Source organism: Ranitomeya variabilis, chromosome 7 (assembly GCF_051348905.1).
Source record: "Ranitomeya variabilis isolate aRanVar5 chromosome 7, aRanVar5.hap1, whole genome shotgun sequence".
In the NCBI taxonomy this organism is placed as follows: domain Eukaryota; kingdom Metazoa; phylum Chordata; class Amphibia; order Anura; family Dendrobatidae; genus Ranitomeya; species Ranitomeya variabilis.
The window spans coordinates 53,057,429-53,077,039 of NC_135238.1; the positions used below are offsets into that span (position 1 = coordinate 53,057,429).

Sequence of the window (19,611 nt, forward strand, 5' to 3'; positions counted from 1 at the left end):
TTCAACCATCAAACCACCCAGGGTGCCTGGCAGGTTCTCTTTAGGTTATCGTTGTTGTTGCTGAGGCACCCTCAACAGACATTTTGGCTTCCTGTTTCAATCACAAGTTCACAACTTAAGTCGCCATGTGCCAAGAGATTAAGCAGTGGATGCTCTGATAACTCTTTGGACAGCATTTTTCTTCCATAGGCGGTTCAAGTTGGAGCGTGTTCACGTGATCCTAATCGCTGTGGACTGGCCTCTCCAACTTATACAGGTGGGGCTTCATAGCCTCCACCTCCCTGACTGGAGTAAGACTTGTGGTTCGGCACACACAGATATCTGGCCCACTTTGCGTCCTGCCTTATTCGTTAATTCATCTCCCTCTTGCATTCTACTTCACTTCTTCATCAAGACCAGCTTGAAAAACACCATTCTTGATGAATTGGAGCAATTGGGTAATCCTTGTTCTGTCTGCACTCCAGGAGTTTCCCATTGTCCCTCTTCGCAGCATCTCCCCAAAGTTCCTTAGGAGTCAGTTCTTGTTCCCTGCAGGTATTTATTCCCCAGATTCTGGTCATAGTTTCCTGTTGTTCCTTGTTGCTGAATTTGTTCTATTTTTTTGGGTTGATCTTCTGCTTTTGGCACTAAACTATCCAAAGAAATGCTTTAGGCCACCTGGCGGAGCAAGCACATTTTTTTGTACTTAAAATCAGTCCTCCTAGCTGTATGGCTTATACTCACGGTCCTGTGTTTCCCAATCTGCTCAACGAAAAAGGGATTTTACGGTAGGTACAAAAATATAATTTTTGCAAAGTTACCCATTCTTCCCATCTGTGTGGTGTCTTGTTTTTTGTTGTTTTTCCTCTATTTTGTTTCTTTAGTCTGCCTCTAGGAATCTGGACTGATGTAATTTCATATTCCTTTGCTATAGGTGTGTTGATGTGTGTCGTGTGCAACTTGTATCAAGTGGACCACGAGTTAGACAGGCATTCGGAAAGCTTTTGAAGTCTATTTCTTTGGATATCGTATTAAGGTAAGTTCTACCATTGTGTGTAAGATTAATAAAAGAGCCCCAAAATGCTTTTTACATCTTTTATTTGCGTACTTCTCTTTTCTTCCTGGCTATGTAATACAGGCTTCAGCAAAATTATAGCTGGTTCGTTACACAAAATTCCTACATCTTGCTGAATTCCTAGAAGGTTTAAAGGGGTTGTCCACTACTTTATATGTTATCCTTTATGGGTCTGGGTGTTGTAAGAAATAATTGTACTCGTCTACAGCATTTGGTAATGAGTCCTCCAGCGTTTTTCTGCCATTAACAGCCGGGCACTTCATTCCACCTGAAATTGAGTGTTCGCGTGCCATGTGAAGGCTCCAGCATTCCCGTGACGCTCCCTACTGGATGCTGATGCCAGGACACAATACCGAGTGTGGGGCATTGGCACCGGTCTGGTAGATCTGTAGGGGTTTTTAATTTCTTTAAGGGGTTGTCTGGTCAAAACCGATAAGTCTGCATCACTCTGTGTGACTGCAGACTTATGAATCCTCCCAGCGCATGCACTGTACGCTGCGGGGATTTGCCGGTTTCATACCCGTGATCGGAGGGTATGCATGTGTTATAGATACCCATGGCCTCCCTCCATACACTTGTAGGCCAAGTGTATGGAGAGCAAGGCTTCACCCACTGGCCGGGGTATGTATAACGCATACATACCCTCCGGTCTGGGGTCTGAAACGGCGAATCCTCGTAGTGCACAGTGTGTGATTCAGAAGTCTGCAGTCACACTGCAGAATAACTGCAGACTTATCAGTTTTGACCAGACAACCCCTTTAAGCCAGGCTGGTCCTATTAAGGTTTACTTGTAAAGTAGTGGATAAGCCCTTTAAATATATCAATACTAAATCGTTTGGCTAAGGCTTTGTTCACACTTCCATTAGTATTTATAATGACAAGAATTCCACAGTCTTGCACCATTCCTGCCATTATATGACAGACCCTCTTTTGCTTGACAACTGATATTAACTACTTTTGCATCTTGTTTTCTGTCTTACAAGTAATACAAGTCACACCGAAACGCAGGAAATCTCCTCTGCAGTACGAAACCACATGGGCAAATCTCCCAGCAACACTTTCCATCCGCAGGATTTTTCTGATGTCATCAGCTTCATACTGTATGGGAACTTTCACAGATCAGGGTAAGGCCATGCGGCTAGCACTAGGCTAAGCTCCAGTTCACTTTCTCACTTCCTATGCACGCTTTTGTCCATGATAAAATAGAACAGTCGTTTTTCGGTGCGGATAGTGCCAGATTTGCTTTCACAGTGAAATATCAAGTGGAATTGATGAATTAAGGTACAGTACTGTGCAAATGTTTTAGGTAGGTGTGCAAAGAATACTTTAAAAAAGACAAGTTAATAGTTTTCTTTATAATTGTCAATCCTAAATCACATTATTTGGTGTGAGCGCCGTTTACATTTAAAGTGGCATGAAAGCATCAGTTCTTCTAGGGACACATACCCACCGTTTTTGAGGGAACGCGGCAGGAAGGTTGTAATAAACATCTTGGGGAACTAACCACAGATCTTCTGTGGATGTCGCCTTTTTGCAAATCCTTTTGTAATCCCAGACTCTGAGATCAGTGTTCTGTGGGGCCGTATCCTCACTTCCAGGACTCTTTGTTGTTCTTTACGCTGAAGATTGTACTTAATGATATTTGCTGCATGTTTGGGATATTTGTCCTGCTGCATAATAAATTTGGAGCTAATCAGACGGTATTGTGTGATGGCTAGGTATCTGCCTGTATTTGTCAGCATTGAGGACACCGTTAATCCTGACCTAATCCCCAACTTCATTTGCCGAAATATAACCCCAGATTTCCCAGGACCCTCCACCGTGTCTTACTGCTGTCTGCAAACCCTCCAGCCCTCCAGCAAATAAACTTTCTTCTTTTACAGCTAATTAGCTCACTTTTTGACTCCTCAGTCCTGAGCACCGGCTGCCATTTTCTGCACTCCAGTTCTTATATTTTTGTGCATATTTGGGTCTCTTGGCCTTGTTCACTTGTCAGTGGTACTCCTTTGACCGGACATCTCCAAACAGTAGATGTGTGGAACTGGGTCCACAGGATGCTGCCACTTCTGAGCTGATGGCACTGCTGGGCATCTACCGATTTTGAAGGGAAGTAAGCACGATGTGTCTTTCATCTGCTGCACTAAGTTTACTTGGTCGCCCACTGTGCCTTCGGTCTTCAACGGTGCCCATTTCTTGGTGTCCTCAATTTTGACAAATACAAACAGATTCTTACTCACTTTTCACCCGGTGAGTTTATGGCTGCTTTTATTCTTCGTAGTAAGGATAACTGGCTGGAGAGGTTGTTCTACAGCTGCCAGAGACTGGATAAGAGAGAAGTGTCACTCATTCCTCGCAACCTGCTGAAGACGGAGGCCGTCCTGTGGCAATGGGTTGTATGGGAAGCGGCTCAATTCACTGTCCTGTCCAAGTTGCGGACGCCGCTAGGAAGAGCTCAAGATACGTTCCAGACGATCGAAGGTATGTGGTGGTAGTGAATGGAAGAAGAGCTGTGTGTGCATGCGAGATACATGTTTGCGGAATTCTGTGGTTTTATCTTGAGTCATTTATGTATCACAAGCTTGTCATTCTTGTTTTTACATTGTAACGGACTCGCCTTTTGTTTTTAAGGTATTATCCGAAGCCTAGCCGCTCACACTCTTAATCCCGATCAGGATGCGAGTCAGTGGACGACTGCCGACAATGACGAAGGACATGGCAATAATCAGTTGCGCCTAGTGCTTCTCTTACAGTATTTGGAGAATCTGGACAAGTTGATGTACAATGCCTATGAAGGATGTGCCAATGCATTAACCTCTCCACCCAAGGTATGTATGAGTGTGTGCTTTACTAAGCCTTGCAACGTCAGATGCTGCAAGGACTTGTTAAATTTTGCAACAATTTTTTTCCCTCCTTTAAAGGTTATCAGAACATTCTTCTATACTAACCGACAAACGTGCCAAGACTGGCTCACCCGAATCCGAATCGCCATCATGAGAGTGGGGTTGTTAGCCGGCCAACCTGCCGTAACGGTCAGGCATGGGTTTGACCTGCTGTGTGAGATGAAGAATAACAGTACCCCCCAGGTAAAAAAACAAAACAAATCTGCATAATCATACGATGCAGATTGAGGTACAGTATGCTCAATGCTAACTGCGTGATAATATTTGTAAAGGGATCAGAATTTGAGCTGACGGTGATGATGGTGGTGGAAGCCCTTTGTGAACTTCAGTGCCCAGAAGCCATACAGGGACTTGCTGTGTGGTCGTCCGCTGTTGCTGGAAAAAGTCTTTCCTGGATTAATTCTGTAGCTCTACAAGCAGACGGAAGGTACGGTAACCTGTCAGATGTGATCGGGTAATCAGGTGAAAAACAAGGGTATAACTGGATCCCACCTTCTCATTGTGGGAGCATATTTGGCTCAGTGCACTTGTTGCATTTGATGTTCTTCCTTGTTGTCACTAGTCATTTGCCTGCTTGTACTTGATCTCTCCATGCACTAGCATCCTGGTTATATGGAGCAGATCAATCTATACAAGCAGAGACACAATGTTCAGGTCTTATGCTGTCAGGCGTTTGTGTGACCACATTATACATGCACTTTCCTGGGATGTTTGGGAGAAGTTGCTCTTCCAGTATGTTTAGATGCCATTATTTATTCTCAGGCAAAATAGTGCTGCCTTAGATGAAAAGCACTTTGTGCATTACTCGCCAAAATGGGGCTCAATTACAGTGGGTGATGTGCCCGATGGTGTGTTGTTATATGCTGCAATTTATAATCTTCTGCTTTGTATCATGAATTTATGGCCAGTTTTGTTCCCGGCAGGTTTGAGAAAGCAGCCGTGGAATATCAGGAACACTTATGTGCGATGACCGGGGTCGACTGCAGCACTTCAGGATTTGACAAAACGGTTCTGAAATTGGCGAATTCCACCAGCACATCTGCAAGCCCCAAACATGCGAACGGTACGTGTATACGTATTGGATCTAGCGCATTACCATCTGTAGGCTGCTTGTGGTTTGTCGGTTGCTTGCAGTCAGGAAACTTTGTTGCATTTTATATTTTTTCATTATTCTTCTCGGCCTTGTTTTTTTGGTCAATCCAGTAAAATTGATGAACACGGGTTCTATCTATTTGTGACTTGCAGGAGACACCCGTAAAACTGTCCTAACGAAACCTAGCGATCCTTTGCCCGAAGTGGTCAACTATTTGGGAAATAAGGCCTGCGAATGCTACATTTCAATCGCTGACTGGCCTGCAGTCCAGGAGTGGCAGAACAGCATGCACGACTTGAAGAAAGGAGCATTGGGAAGCTGTATTAACATGAAGACGGATTTCAATTATATTAAGTGAGTCCTCTGGTGCCTCTTATTATTACATCGTGGCTCACCTCCAAAATGTCTTTTAAATGAACTATACATTGTAGGGGCCAAGTCCGCCAAAGCAAAAATCATACTTGCACTGTACCTGTTACTGGTACGGTGCTTTAGAAAGCAACTTGATTCCTGTGCAAGTGAGGGGCCTTCATTGCACCCTTGGCGTGGCCAAGGACTGTGCACCCTTACGCCGCCTCATTCTGCATTTTTAGGACTTTTCCTTGCGTCTGATGTCTCGCTTTCTAGATTGAATGCTGCCCCATGTGCGCATGTGTTTTGACACTGCCTGTGCCAGTAGGCATGCACATAGTGGTTAGGCATGTTCTGCTTCCAGGTGTACCAGAGCAGTGAGGATCCAGGTAGGAGAACACACCTTGCCACTGTGTGCAATGAGCTATGTGCACACGACGGCGGCTCGGTCCATGCGCATGCACACACGCAGTGCAGCATTTGCTTTAGGAACTGAGCACTGTCCATCAGAAACAAGTCCTCATGATGCAAAATGAGGAGGCATAGCAGTGCACCGAGCTCTTGGCAACATCAAGGGTGCACTGAAACCCCCTCATTTGCTTAGGCATTAAATTAGTTTCCCAATCTCTGTACCAATAACGGGTACATTGCTAGTATGATTTCTGTAGGGGCTAAGTCCCCCTATAGCACTGTATAGTTAGTTTAAAAGGCATTTTGGGAGTGACCGACTTAAGTTATACACCGTGATCTGATAATAGACGGCCTACTTAACAATCGCAAATAGAATTCTCTATAGAAAGTTTGTGGTTTATCTCCTCAATAAATGCAGCACGGCCACACTGTCGCCAATATACCCTCGTTCCATGTTAAGTATGAGTTTGCTTCTTGAGTCGATTTCTAGACTTCCAGTTTATTATGGAACTTTTTCTCAACAGGTCCCTAAGCAGCTTTGAGTATGGAGAGTTTCTGGAATGCGCAGAACAGTTGGAATTACTGCCCGGGGAGAACTTGAACCTTGTGAATGGCGGCTTTAAGGAAAAAATAGGTACAATTCTTAAATCTCTGCAGATAATTTAGTTCCTAACTAAATGACTTGCCTGGTACATTTACAAAAGTGTTACTGATTTGTTGCAACGCGTTTCAGGCCAGTGGTAGGCCATGCCTAATGGACAATGTGTCATTGGAAAATGGAGACCATGGGTATATAAGCTGCGACTTGGAGGGGTACACTTAAGAAAATCTTTACTTCTTCTACCAGGATATATATTTCTGTAGTGTGTTGCTCCTTACAAAGTTACTGGCCACCTTAGAAGTAAATTGTCTGTTTTCGAGGAGCACAAGGTTGAAGGAGCTCGCTGTCCCTGGGAAGCAAAGGAGCTGTGCGCTCCTGAACACAAGAGAACCCCTTTAGATCAATAGGTTGTCCATGTATCGAGCAGCAATTTTTTACGTGAGTAATGACATTTGGACACCACATCTTAATTTCTTCTAGACATGAAGAAGTTGCTTCCCAACATGCTCAGTCCTGATCCCAGAGAGCTTCAGAAGTGCATCGAGGTCCAGCTGCTCCGGAGCTCGGTGTGTTTGAGTTTGGCCCTAAGTGAAGCAGACCAGGAGCAGAAGTGGCAATCCATCTCTGAGTAAGCAAAGCAGGGGCTTCATTTCCCTCTTCATCTTTGATATATATATCCCAAGAGCTTTACATTATATTCTTAAGTACTTTCTCAACCTTAGAATTCTTGATACACACAGAAAAATGTTTTACTCTAAATTACAGAAATCTGAGCAAACACTTGAAGCAAACAGCCCGTATAGCTATGGGACCGCTAAGGCTCTCCACACTGACCATATCCCAGTCACTGCCAGCTTTAGGAACGTTACAGCTGTACTGTGCGTCCTCTCTGGAGAGCACCGTGTCCAGCAAACTCTCAACTGAGGTAAGGTGTGCTACTACTGAAGTGCTAATGTCATTGTGTTCAATTCCCTGCATGTGTCTAACAGCCGCGGGGACTCAAACTTATTGTTCATGCACGCCGAAGTCACTCGTTTATCACCTGAGCATGCCCAGATAACACCTTATCCCAGCACATTCGCTAATCAATAGTAATGCCCCAAAAGGGAAAGGGACCACCGCAGAGCAATTCTAGTATTACAGATTCTGTAAGGATTAGAAATCACTCTATGGATCTCCGCTTAGAGTTTTCTGAAGGTTTCACCATTAGAATATTTTATATCTCTTGAGTTCCCCCTTAAGTCGTGCCTTTACTTCTAAAAGTGCTTCCTATAGTAGGTGTACAGAATTGTCTGACGTCTGTGCTAAGTGATTAGTTCATTTACTAATCTTTTGATGTCCATTGTGTTGTTGCCGGTCTCTAACTCCACTGCTGTGTCTCCAGGACTGTCTGATACCGCTATACAGTGAAGCTTTGAGGTCATGTAAGCAGCACGACGTCAGACCGTGGATACACGCGCTGAGATACACCACCTTCCAGAATCGGCTTGCAGACAAGTTCAAAGGTAGTAGTCGCTGCAGGTCACATTCTGCCATGACTTCTTAACTAGATGGTTCATTTCTATACTTTTAATGAAGAAGCACTTTGCCTAAATTTCTGCTGCCGCTGTAAAACTGTCCACGTGACCAGTGGAGGTTCGACCACTGGGACACCTCTGAATCCTGAGAATGGGGCTCTGAAGTCTCTTGTCGGAATGGGATGGTGACTGCACCTGTACCTCTGATTCATTCATGATCTATGAGACCGCCAGAGATCGGAGAGTACAGCGCTCACCTTTACCCCACAGTCCCATCATGGGGCAATGCAGTATGTTATCACCTGGGAATAACTCATAGGATCTGTGGTCAAACATGTACAGTCCAGTATAAACGTATGGTTATAATAAAATCTTTCTAAGATTATTTTAATGGATATGGGTTGATCAGGATTGTCCTGTTACATCATATAGTTTGTATTGTTTGAGAGTTGGCTGCATGTAAATAATTAGAGGCACTTTTTTTTTTGTGTGTATTTTGTAAAAAAGGGTGTTCCCCATCACCATATGTAGTAGGCATAATAATAATACCTCCAATTAGAAATGTAGTATAGTTCTTCTGATAACCCATGTCGCTTACTCCATGTGCAGGGCATTGCAGTATCTCACGTATCCATGATTACGACCGCTAGCAACTAACTGTCACTATATGAGTGGTCGTAACTTGGATATCTAAGCTACTGCAATGCCTGCACATTGGGTAAGCGACATAAATTATCAGGAGAACAAGGTTACATTTCTGTTTAGAGGTATTTGCTAATATTATCATTACACCTGCGACATATTGGGCTCAGGATCTTGGAGATGGGAATACCCTTTTAATTTTCCAGCTTTTTTTACATACTGGCAGATAAATCAGTATATTTAGGGTAAGTTCACACAGGGTGTTTTTGTTGCAGCAAAACCTGATCTTGGCAGGAAAGAAGCTGTCAAAAACCCAGGTTTAGGTGCGTTTTTGGTGCGTTTTTTTTTTTTTCTTTGTCCATGCTAATGTCCTTGGATTTTCAGCAGCAAAAACGCCTCAAATAATGATGGGTGAAAAAACGCTGAAAGAAGTGACATGCACTCTGTCCAAAAAACGCAGCAAAGCACAAAATACTGATCAAACAAAAAAAACAATGTGTGTTCATGACATTTCTGAAATCTCATAGGCTTTGCTGGTATTGTAAAAAGCAGCTGAAAATTAGCATAAAAAAGCGCAGCAAAAACGCCCTGTGTGAACTTTCCCTAATAATTGCAAATTTCTCCTACGCCTCATTGGGGGACAAAGGACCATGGGTGTTATGCTGCTTGCCACTAGGAGGACACTAAGTAAACACATAAAGAATTAACTAATTGCAAATTTTATATCATAAATTTGCAATTAAAGGGGTTGTCCTATGAACAACACCTGTCACCTGTGCATTTACCGACAGAAGTGGGGACTTGCATTTCTCAAATTCAACTTGCCCGCAAGACCGCGGCCAGGTGAAGTTGAATGAAAGGTCGATCATGCATTCACGCCCTGTCACTTTATTTATTGCCTATGGAAGTGAGGGAATGATCCACGGTCACGTCCATTCACTAGTGTCATAGACGTTGAATGGTGGCCTTTATCTGTATTTATTAAAAAGGTCAATGAAGCCAAATCCAGCAGACTTGGATTGGGATCCCGTAGAGCCCTGGTCACCCCAGAATGTGTCACTTTATTGTTGCGGATTGCAGTGTACATGGATAATTGCATATGGTTTCCTCTGTATACCCCTTAGTTTCTCAGACTTCCTTGTCTTGTGTTACTTTACAGATCAGACGATGTCCGTCAAGAGTCATCTGATGGAATTGGGTTTAACGGCTGCTAAATGTTCGAGAAAGCGGGGCAATGTTACACTTGCCGCAAGGTTAATTGCCCAGTGCTGCAGTATCCAGCTTGGGCAGGTGACCAATGCCCAGGATCTAGTTGCTAATTTTAAAAAGCTCTCGCTTCACGGACAGATGGATGAAAAATGGGGACCGGAGCTTGACATTGAAAAGGCTAAACTCCTGTACGCTGCAGGTCAGTATGACATTGACCATGTGCGGCATGAATGGGGCTGTGTACGGACTACAGATAGGGATTATATTGTGCTGATCAATAATATTGCATGTGACTTGGTTGGCAGGTCAGTCTACTCATGCCATGGAGATGCTGAGCTCCTGTGCCATCTCCTTCTGTAAATCTGCAAAAGCTGAATATGCCGTAGCAAAGTCTATCCTGACGCTGGCCAAATGGATCCAAGCAGATTGGAAAGAAATATCCGGACAGATGAAGCAAGTGTACAGATCACGTCAGCAAGCAAACATTACCAATCTCTCTGCTCTGGGCAAAAATGTGCTCGCGCTCATTGATCTGCCTCCGGTCAATGCCGTGGATGAAGAGTATCCACGTATTGAGAGTGAATCCACAGGTAAGATAGGTCTGACCTTTCTTCTGTGATAGATGTATTTGTAGCTGGACTTCTGTCTGAATAACATGCCTTTTATTGTCTTTTTCGTAACAGTGAACATTGGCGTTGGCGAACCGGATTTCATACTCGGCCAGCTGTATCATTTGTCTTCAGTGCAAGCTCCCGAAGTGGCCAAGTCTTGGGCAGCATTGGCTAGTTGGGCATACAGATGGGGAAGAAAGGTGGTGGACAATGCTAGGTAGGAAAATTGGTCTGTTATCTAAATATTGAAGAGCGTGAGATACGAGTGCAGAGCTCGGACTGGCTGGCGGCTTTCCTGAAATGAGCGTCACAGCTGCATAGAAATACATGAGCTCGTGTCAGGAGAGCCACCAGCCAGTCCAAGCATTGCGTTCCGATTTATAGGGCCATCTGACTGCGCCCTTAGAGTAAGCCGTAACTGGCATTATTGAATGCATTCATCACTTGTATGTAACCTGTTTCTTTCTTTCTTGTGTATGTAGTCAAGGTGAAGGTGTAAAACTGCTTCAGCGAGAGAAATTAGAGGTGCAAAGCCTTTTACCAGATAATGTATCCGAAGAAGATAAAGAAAAGATTTACGGGATTTTAGGACAAGCTATGTGCCGGCCTGCTGGGATCCAGGTATGTGCAGACATTGCTATAGAACACAGCACAGTGTAATAGGACACGTGCTTCAGGCATCTGGTGAAAACTGTGCATTATAGGGGGGGTATGTTATGGAGCCTAAACATATTCAATTAAAATCATCTGAAACTGCTGATTCTGACTAGACAAAAATTATTATTTATTATTATAGCGCCATTTATTCCATGCACTTTACATGTGAAAAGGATATGCATAATAAAAAAAAGTACAATAATCTTGTAAAACAAGTCACTGTCTGGTACAGGAGGAAAGCGGACCCTGCCCGCGAGAGGGCTCACATTCTACATGGGATGGGTGAGGATACAGTAGGTGAGGGGAGAGCTGGTCGTGCAGTGGTGTGGTGGAACGAGGGTTACCGTAGGCTTGTCGGCAGAGGTGGGTCTTCCGGTTCCTTTTGAAGGTTTCCATGGTAAGCGAGAGTCTGATATGTTGGAGTAGAGAGTACCAGAGATGGGGGGGGGGGAAATGCATGGGAAACATCTTGTATGAGTTTGTGGGAAGAGGATAAGAGTGGAGTAGAGAACGAGATCTTTTGAGGATCGGAGGTTGCATGCAGGAAAGTCCTGGGAGACCATCTCACAGATGTATGGAGGAGACAGGTTGTGGATGGCTTTGTATGTCATTGTGAGGGTTTTGTACTGGAGTCTCTGGGTAATGGGGAGCCAGTGAAGGGATTGACAGAGGGGAGAGGCCGGGGAATAGCGGGGGGACAGGTGGATTAGTCACAGCAGAGTTTAGACTAGATTGGAGGAGTGTGAGTGTTAAAAGGGAGACCACAGAGCAGGAGGTTGCAGTAGTCTAGGCGGGAAATGATGAGGACCTGCACTAGTTTATGCAGGTTCTTGATTAAGGAATGTGCAGATCCGGGAAATATTTTTTGATTTGCAGTCAGCAGCAAGTGGAGAGGGCTTGGGTATGTGGTTTGAAGAAGAGATCAGAGTCTAGGATTACTCTGGTGTAAGCAGATATTCTTGATGGCAAACCGTAGCACAATGTGTTTCTGTGCTGGTGTCTGGCTATGCTCCTCTCCTCTCTTTAGTCTTCAGTATGGTGTCAGTCTTTTGTCAGGTAAGACAGATTTGAGTTGGTTATTTTTACAAGTTTAATGAAGAGTTCAGGAGGTGGGGGTTAAGTGTCATAAATGGAGACGTTTCTCTGATAACATATATTACAAAGGTTCTTCTATTGACTAATAATATTGATTTATGCCAAGTGCAGATTCCATATTTTATCCTCTGACCTCGGGTGCTCTCTCTGGGGCGCACCTAGTGAATTGCTGAACATGTGTAAATATAACACACCTATTAAGATTTGTAAAGTACCATTTTACTTATAAGGATTTGTTTGCATTTTTGTGTTTTAGGATGAGGATATGTCCCTTCAGATCACAGAGAATGAGGGCAATGATGAAAATGACACAGTTGACGTCATCTGGAGACAACTCCTTGCCACTTGCCCTTGGCTAGCAGAACTAGATGAGACCGCTTCAGAGGGGCTAATCAAGCTTTGGCGTAAAGTAGTGGACCGGATATTCAGCTTATATAAATTGTCTTGCAGCGCTTACTTCACCTTTCTAAAGCTTAATGCTGGACGGGTGAGTAAAAAGAATAGTTTGATAAATCTGTGCCTGATGCTTTACACTTATGGTAACGTGCCTGTCGACCGGTTGCGGGGATATCCCATTGGATGACCAAACACCAGCAGAAGGGGAATTTAAATTTATTCCCACTGCAAATGTTTCCACTTATTGTATTTCATATCTATCTATACATTGGAATCTAGTTATCCTCTCCAGTCTCAACAGGTTTCCTTTTTTTTTTTTTTTTTTTAAGTGTCATCTGTGCTTCTGTAAGAACTCAGTTTTATAGTGGTGGTCTCCGGTTTTCCTAGAAATATGTGAATAAATTTACAAATGGGCATGAGAATACCCCTAGGTCAGTAGGATGTGCCCCTACATAGTATTAAAGCACCACTCAAAACTTTTTTGTTTTGTTTTCTGTCACTGGAGTTGTGCCACTAGTGCACCTAGTCTTATACTTGCCATATTCACTGCTCCGTCTTCACCGCCCGATCGGTCGTCTTCTGATTGTGACCTGCTGGATCTCTCCAGCGTTTGCTGGACGATCTGGGAGTCACATTTCAATGTACGTCTATGAGAACCAGAACAAGGCCCTAATAGACTTGCATTAAGAGCTTGTAAAAGTGACCTCTGACTTCCGGCCAGTCAGGAGCCGCAGTCACAAGATGGCAGATCAGGTCAGATTGGCTCCAGAAAGAGCTGATGACGGCGACTGGTAAGTGTATTACTAGGGTTAATGGAACCACTCCTGCATTTTAGTTTTGTTTGTTTTTTTTAACACTGCTGAACCATTGCTTAGAGACATTTGTAATTAAGGAGTCTCCTCATTGCCATAAGGAAGGGTAACCCCAGTTGTCAGTTTAGTCATAAAATTTCAGTAATTACAGATGAACAATACACAACGGAGATCAAAAAATGAAATATATTCTAGTAAACAATTAAAGGGGTTGTCTGGTCTTCTACATGTCTGCAGAATTGTGAATCCCAACAGCGTGCACACTGCGTACTGTTAGGAGTCTCTGGTGTCGGGAGCAGGACATCATGTGACTGCCACATTCCGACTAGACTGTCCGGCCTCGCTCGATACACTTGCATTGAGCGAGGCCAACTAGTCAGTACGTGACCGCATGTATGTAAATCGCATGCTTATGGTCACTCACCCTCTGCTCCCGGCATCGGAGAATCCTCACAGTGTGCATTGTTGTGAGCGTTCACATAGTGACTGCAGACTTATAGCCTAAGAGCGGACAACCTCTTTAATCAGACTTGTTAATAAGTTGGTCTTGTCCTCTTTTAGATTACAAATTTTGTCCTTGGTTTTTCTTTAAATTTTGTAAATTCTCATTTAAAGTTTCAAAAATACTTGTTTACATTTAACCCAATATTTGTGGAGTTTAGATTTTTTTAATGTAATTACTAATGGGTAATTCTAAGATTCCTGTTCTGTTGTATAGGTTTCACTGGATGAAGATGATCCACGATTGCACTTAAACATCTCGTCTAAGCAGAGCACAGACGATGTCATTGTCATGGCCACGCTCCGACTGCTCAGACTGTTGGTGAAACACGCTGGAGAACTCCGACAGTATCTGGAGCAAGGACTGGAGACCACACCAACGGCACCCTGGAGAGGTGCTGATCTACTTGTCTAATTTGCAGTGAAAACTCATAATACAAATCGAATGATGCACATTTACTTCAAAGGCGTAAAGCCCCCATGCACCCCAGGCTAAAGTCATCCAAACCTGCCGTCATCGCAGGGGACTAGAGTACAGTATATACAAAATCCCAATACTCCTATGTACTCCTAATGCCTGTCTCTCTTTTCATAGGTATAATTCCTCAACTTTTTTCCCGTCTCAATCACCCTGAAGTTTACGTTCGACAGAGTATCTGCAATTTACTGTGCCGAGTCGCCCACGACTCTCCGCACCTCATTCTCTACCCAGCAATAGTGGGAAGCATCTCGCTCAGTAACGAGTCTCAGTCTTCTGGTGAGTACCTACTAATACTGGATCTGAGACGTGTACTCGTATGTTAAAGCAGTGGTCTCCCAAACTACGGCTGTCCAGCTGCTGCAAAACATCTCCTAACAGGATGTTCTGAGAGCTAGAAGTGTCGAAAAATTAATTTAGCACTATGAAAGCCATGAATCTAAAAAAAAAAGTACATTTGAAGTTAGACAGATCAGTTATGAATGGGAAGGAAAAAGAGACACCTATCACATAGGAAACGTCTGTCTGGATTAGTGGTTGATAAATGATGGACCACCAAGTATAGGTTTGTGTGGACTCAGGTTAACCTTGTATTGTTTCTGAATACAGGAACTAAGCTTTCATCGGCCATTCCCACCTTACTTAGTAACATGCAGGATGATGAGCTGATGGAGGCTGAATGTGACGATGGAAGTCTTCCAGCTTCTCAAGAAAGCAACCGGGATGAGATTAAGAATGGTCTTAATGAAGACCAAACCATGATGCAAGATTGTTACAGTAAAATTGTGGATAAGTTGTCTTCAGCCAGCCCTACCATGGTCCTGCAGGTTTGTATAATCATGCTAGTGCCTTCCATTATAAGGTGAGAATTGTCCATTTTTCAGTTCTGATTTTTTTTGTTATTTTGTTTTATCCAGGTTCAGATGTTGGTAGCTGAACTTCGAAGAGTCACCGTTCTTTGGGATGAGCTGTGGTTGGGGGTCTTGCTACAGCAGCACATGTATGTCCTGCGACGTATTCAGCAACTGGAGGACGAAGTGAAGAGAGTCCAAAACAACAACACTCTTCGCAAGTAAGTTAGGGCAATGTGGAGATGTGTAGACCTACTGGTACTGCAGCATTCATGTAGACAGCACTTGGTATATTGGAGGAACAGACATGCACCTCGTGTTGCATCTTGGCTGCATGGCACGCTAAGTATCTGACTCCTTGAGTCTGATATATCTGATTATATTCATGTCTGTAGCCATATTGTGGTTCACAGCATTTATTTGGATTCATGAGCATTCTTCAAGGATGCCCCTTCAGCGCTGTTCTTCCTTCAGATATTTGTAACTTTATTTTTTTTATGTACTAGAGAGGAAAAGATTGCGATCATGCGGGAAAAGCACACGGCTCTGATGAAGCCCATCGTTTTTGCACTGGAGCATGTCTGTAGTATCACGTCGGCACCTGCTGAAACGCCCCATGAAAAGTGGTTCCAGGACAACTATGGAGAGGGCATTGAAAATGCTTTGGAAAAACTGAGAAATCCATCCAATCCGGCTAATCCTGGCAATAGCTGGATGCCATTCAAACAAGTATGTAGAAATTCCGTTTTGTTCTCATTTTCTTTATTTTTTTAGCTTGCAATGTGTGCAGTAATCATTTAGAAACCCTGCACTGTAGTAAATGCATCACTTTGACATGGGGCGATAATGATTCTGCGTAGACTTTACCTGGTTGCATTATTTAAACCCAATTCTGACGCTTTTTAAACTGGTGTCCTACGATTTCCGAGATGAATCTATGGTTGACTTATTAAACTTGCCGTAAAATCCCTTTCTTGTTGACTACATTGGGTGACACAGCAGAAAGTGTATAGCCTGCTAGGAGGCTGACCGTAGGTAAAGTGTTGGCTCCCACAGTTGTCCATACCCTCTCTTCAGACACTAGGCAGCTCAGTTTAGTGCATAAAGCCGTAGGAGAGCTTCCCCAGGGTTTTCAGGACCTCTATGGGGTTTCGCCTTGTTGGCATCCATTTTTGTTGGGCATAAAAGCCTTGAACCCTCTGGACTTGCAAAGTTTTCTCCTAGCAAGGACTTGAACCTTTGTGTGTTGCCTCCAGAGCATCTTGCGCTCTGGAGCACTTTCCTTCCCTTGCGTTACACACATCCCATTGTGAATCGCTTCTGCAGTGCCCCAGAGTCCTGGTCGTTGCAGTAATGTCGCTCTTCCACCAGGGGGAGTGATATTACGTCTGATGGTACTAAAGGAGTTCACCTTGCCAGGTATCACAGTCACACACTACACTTCACACTCCAGTCCACCAGGGGGAGCCTTGCTTCTATCAGGGCACTCCTCACACATGGGTAAAACTGGTGGGTTGGATAGGAAGTGAGGGAGAAGCAGACTGGGCTTCGACCCGATAACATCGAGTCGGGAGCTACCTGGGTTGGACCCAGAGGGAACCTGTCAGGCAGACAGGGAAAGGAGGAGGAACATCTGAGCTACAGACAGAGGTCAAGCACGAGATAGAACGTTACGGAGCTGCGCCTGCACTCCATTGCGGCAGCATCCTAAGAAAGGACACAAAGCGAAGCATATTGTGGAGAGTGAGCAACGAAGTCACAGCAAAAGGAGATAATACCGGGAGGAGTCCTGCCCCGTGATCGGCAGCCTCCTTCCGAGGCGCGTAGCCGGTGGCCGGAACACCGAGGGAGTAATAGGCTCTACGCATTACTTCAGAGACCGGCAGGACAGTTGATTCCAAGTTGGCTGCCCGACCTTAATACCTACGAAGACACGGAGGCAAATTGTGGGAGAGGGGCGTCTCTAGGGTCCCGATAAAATAGCTCCAGGCCTACCCCGTCATACGGGTTGTCCTATCCATACCATCTGGGGGACAGAGAGAGAACATCAGAAACAGATACGACAGTTGTGAGGACTATCCTGTGGTGCTCAGCAGGGAGGTACTACAACACACAGGCGCTAGTAGGAAGGCTACTGATTTCCACCTGGTTAAGGGAACTCTGGATGTGCCTTCGGACCGGCCGGACTCAGCCAGCCCTGTGAACGGTACTCTGGACTGTGGACGCTGAAGTCTTCAGTAAAAGGTAAAGAGACTGCAACCTTTGTGTCCTCGTTATTCATTGCGTCTTACTATGTCCACCATCACCACCTACACATCTGGGAAGCCCTGGGGACATACTTCACCTGTGGGAAGGTATACCATCTAGCTGCCATTCCATCACCCCAGCGGACCCCTAGCAGCGTCGGTCACCCTGACCGAATACCACAGGTGGCGTCACGAACACCAGACAAACTCCACCTTTAATTGGACGCCCCTCAGAAGGGCCATGGACCGGGCCGGGCCACCGTGACATCCCCAGAACCCAGAGAGAAAGACCCGGTACCGAGTACCCCATTGCCCTACACGTGGGGGCGATCCACTTCATTTCCCTTGTTCTGGAGCTCATACAAGTGTGAACATTTCCAGGTCTTTCCGCGGACTACTGGTGGTCCCAATAGGAGGACACTTAGTGTTCTGTTGTTATCTAGAGACCTTTGCTGCAAGTAGGGATTGTCAAAAGCAGAAAGCCCCTTTAAGTTCCTACCCAACAAGTGTGTAAACACATTTTCTGCCATTTAATGTATGCCCTATGGAGGCACCACGGGCAGTGTGCTGCATCGCTTTTTTCCATCCATTCTGTGCCCCTTTTGTTGTGTGAAAAGTGAAATTTTGAGAACATGGACCGAATACTTTCCTCCAATTGCTTAGCACATCAGTCCCATATAAATTGTAATTTATTTAATGTATTAGATTAATATCTTGAGGGTCTGGTGAAGAATTGATTAGTAGTCGGGGGTATTATGACATAATGCAGAGATGTTCTGCGTCGGTCTTCACGATTTGTAACCCTATAATGGTGTATTGTAAGAAAAGCTAATGTTTGCTTGTGTTACTTTTCTAGATCATGCTGAGCTTGCAGCAAAGAGCACAGAAACGGGCGAGCTACTTACTACGACTGGAGGAAATCAGCCCTTGTTTATCTTCCATGACCAACACGGAGATCGCTCTGCCAGGAGAAGTGTCTGATAGGGATACTATCACTATTCATAGTGTGGGCAACACCATCACCATACTGCCTACTAAAACCAAGCCTAAGAAGTTTATATTCCTGGGCTCTGATGGGAAAAATTACCCTTATCTTTTTAAAGGTAAGTCTCTATTGTAGCCTATTTATTCTGTCTTCATATCATTACTTGGCCTGCAGATCTGACCTCTTACTGTATCTTGTTTCAGGTTTGGAAGATTTGCATCTTGATGAAAGGATTATGCAGTTTCTGTCCATTGTGAACACCATGTTTGCCACCATTAATGGGCAAGAGTCTCCTCACTTCCGCGCCCGTCATTATTCTGTCACTCCCCTTGGCACCCGGTCGGGTCTTATTCAGTGGGTAGATGGAGCCACTCCGCTATTTGGTCTTTATAAAAGATGGCAGCAGAGGGAGGCTGCATTACAAGCACAAAAGGTATGAATTGACTTTTTCATACTATTCATAATTTGTTACAAGTTTATAAGGTGATTAAGAAAAAATTGCAACTAGGTTTATTACTGCTTTGTTAGAGGGGATTTTCCACCAGAAGAATAGGTACATTGCCAAGCAATCTCTGATTTTTAGTGTAACGAGCATTGCAACACCTTTTAAAAGGGTCGTTTCACCAGTTTGAGTATGTTAAACTGGGCCACATTATGGAATACTGGCTGCAGAGCTGAGAAAAATGCAGTTTTTATTAATTTCTCCTTTGCGGAGATGTTTGTTTAGAGATTTGTCTCTGAGGGCGTGTACTTCTTCCCCTGCATGAGGTTGACCAATCATAAGCGTGGTGTGTCAAGCAGGGGAGAAAAGACCACGCCTTCCTCTCCTCACTGATCTCTGCAGTTACTGTGAAGATACACAACAGAGCTGGGTTATGTATCATTAGGGACTCTTCCAGATCTCCTCTTACAGTGTGGTCAGATCCCACCCTCCCCCCACACTGACTGCCTTGAGATGAGATCTGGACGTGTGAGGCTAGCTACACTGTGACACTACCATCCACCAACATTATTAATTTTAAAACTGCAACACCAGGTATACTTAAGGCTGTCAAGGCATAGTCTGTCTGATCTGACATTAGGTACATGCTAGCTGTCAAAATTATTGAACAACTATCATGTGAGGGACCTATTCTCCTTATTGGAATCTGTGCACAATACTTAGTGTTGCTTTGATTCCTCATTGTTAAGGCTCAGTGTG

At 44.3% G+C, this 19,611-nt stretch overlaps 1 protein-coding gene across 1 annotated transcript in view; it reads left to right on the forward strand.

Moving 5' to 3' along the window:
- The window catches only part of SMG1 (SMG1 nonsense mediated mRNA decay associated PI3K related kinase), a 120,905-nt gene that overhangs the window by 66,098 nt on the left and 35,196 nt on the right, over positions 1 to 19,611 (forward strand). Inside the window, exons 18-41 of the mRNA XM_077275101.1 lie at positions 914 to 1,015; positions 2,038 to 2,178; positions 3,333 to 3,532; positions 3,683 to 3,879; positions 3,973 to 4,137; positions 4,227 to 4,381; positions 4,878 to 5,017; positions 5,200 to 5,401; positions 6,334 to 6,443; positions 6,891 to 7,038; positions 7,176 to 7,335; positions 7,795 to 7,915; positions 9,729 to 9,977; positions 10,084 to 10,368; positions 10,462 to 10,606; positions 10,872 to 11,010; positions 12,398 to 12,628; positions 14,068 to 14,245; positions 14,446 to 14,607; positions 14,938 to 15,155; positions 15,246 to 15,400; positions 15,686 to 15,908; positions 18,282 to 18,528; positions 18,614 to 18,843. Coding sequence (XP_077131216.1) covers positions 914 to 1,015; positions 2,038 to 2,178; positions 3,333 to 3,532; positions 3,683 to 3,879; positions 3,973 to 4,137; positions 4,227 to 4,381; positions 4,878 to 5,017; positions 5,200 to 5,401; positions 6,334 to 6,443; positions 6,891 to 7,038; positions 7,176 to 7,335; positions 7,795 to 7,915; positions 9,729 to 9,977; positions 10,084 to 10,368; positions 10,462 to 10,606; positions 10,872 to 11,010; positions 12,398 to 12,628; positions 14,068 to 14,245; positions 14,446 to 14,607; positions 14,938 to 15,155; positions 15,246 to 15,400; positions 15,686 to 15,908; positions 18,282 to 18,528; positions 18,614 to 18,843 — 4,303 coding nt within the window. The remainder of the gene's footprint in view (positions 1 to 913; positions 1,016 to 2,037; positions 2,179 to 3,332; positions 3,533 to 3,682; positions 3,880 to 3,972; positions 4,138 to 4,226; positions 4,382 to 4,877; positions 5,018 to 5,199; positions 5,402 to 6,333; positions 6,444 to 6,890; positions 7,039 to 7,175; positions 7,336 to 7,794; positions 7,916 to 9,728; positions 9,978 to 10,083; positions 10,369 to 10,461; positions 10,607 to 10,871; positions 11,011 to 12,397; positions 12,629 to 14,067; positions 14,246 to 14,445; positions 14,608 to 14,937; positions 15,156 to 15,245; positions 15,401 to 15,685; positions 15,909 to 18,281; positions 18,529 to 18,613; positions 18,844 to 19,611) is intronic.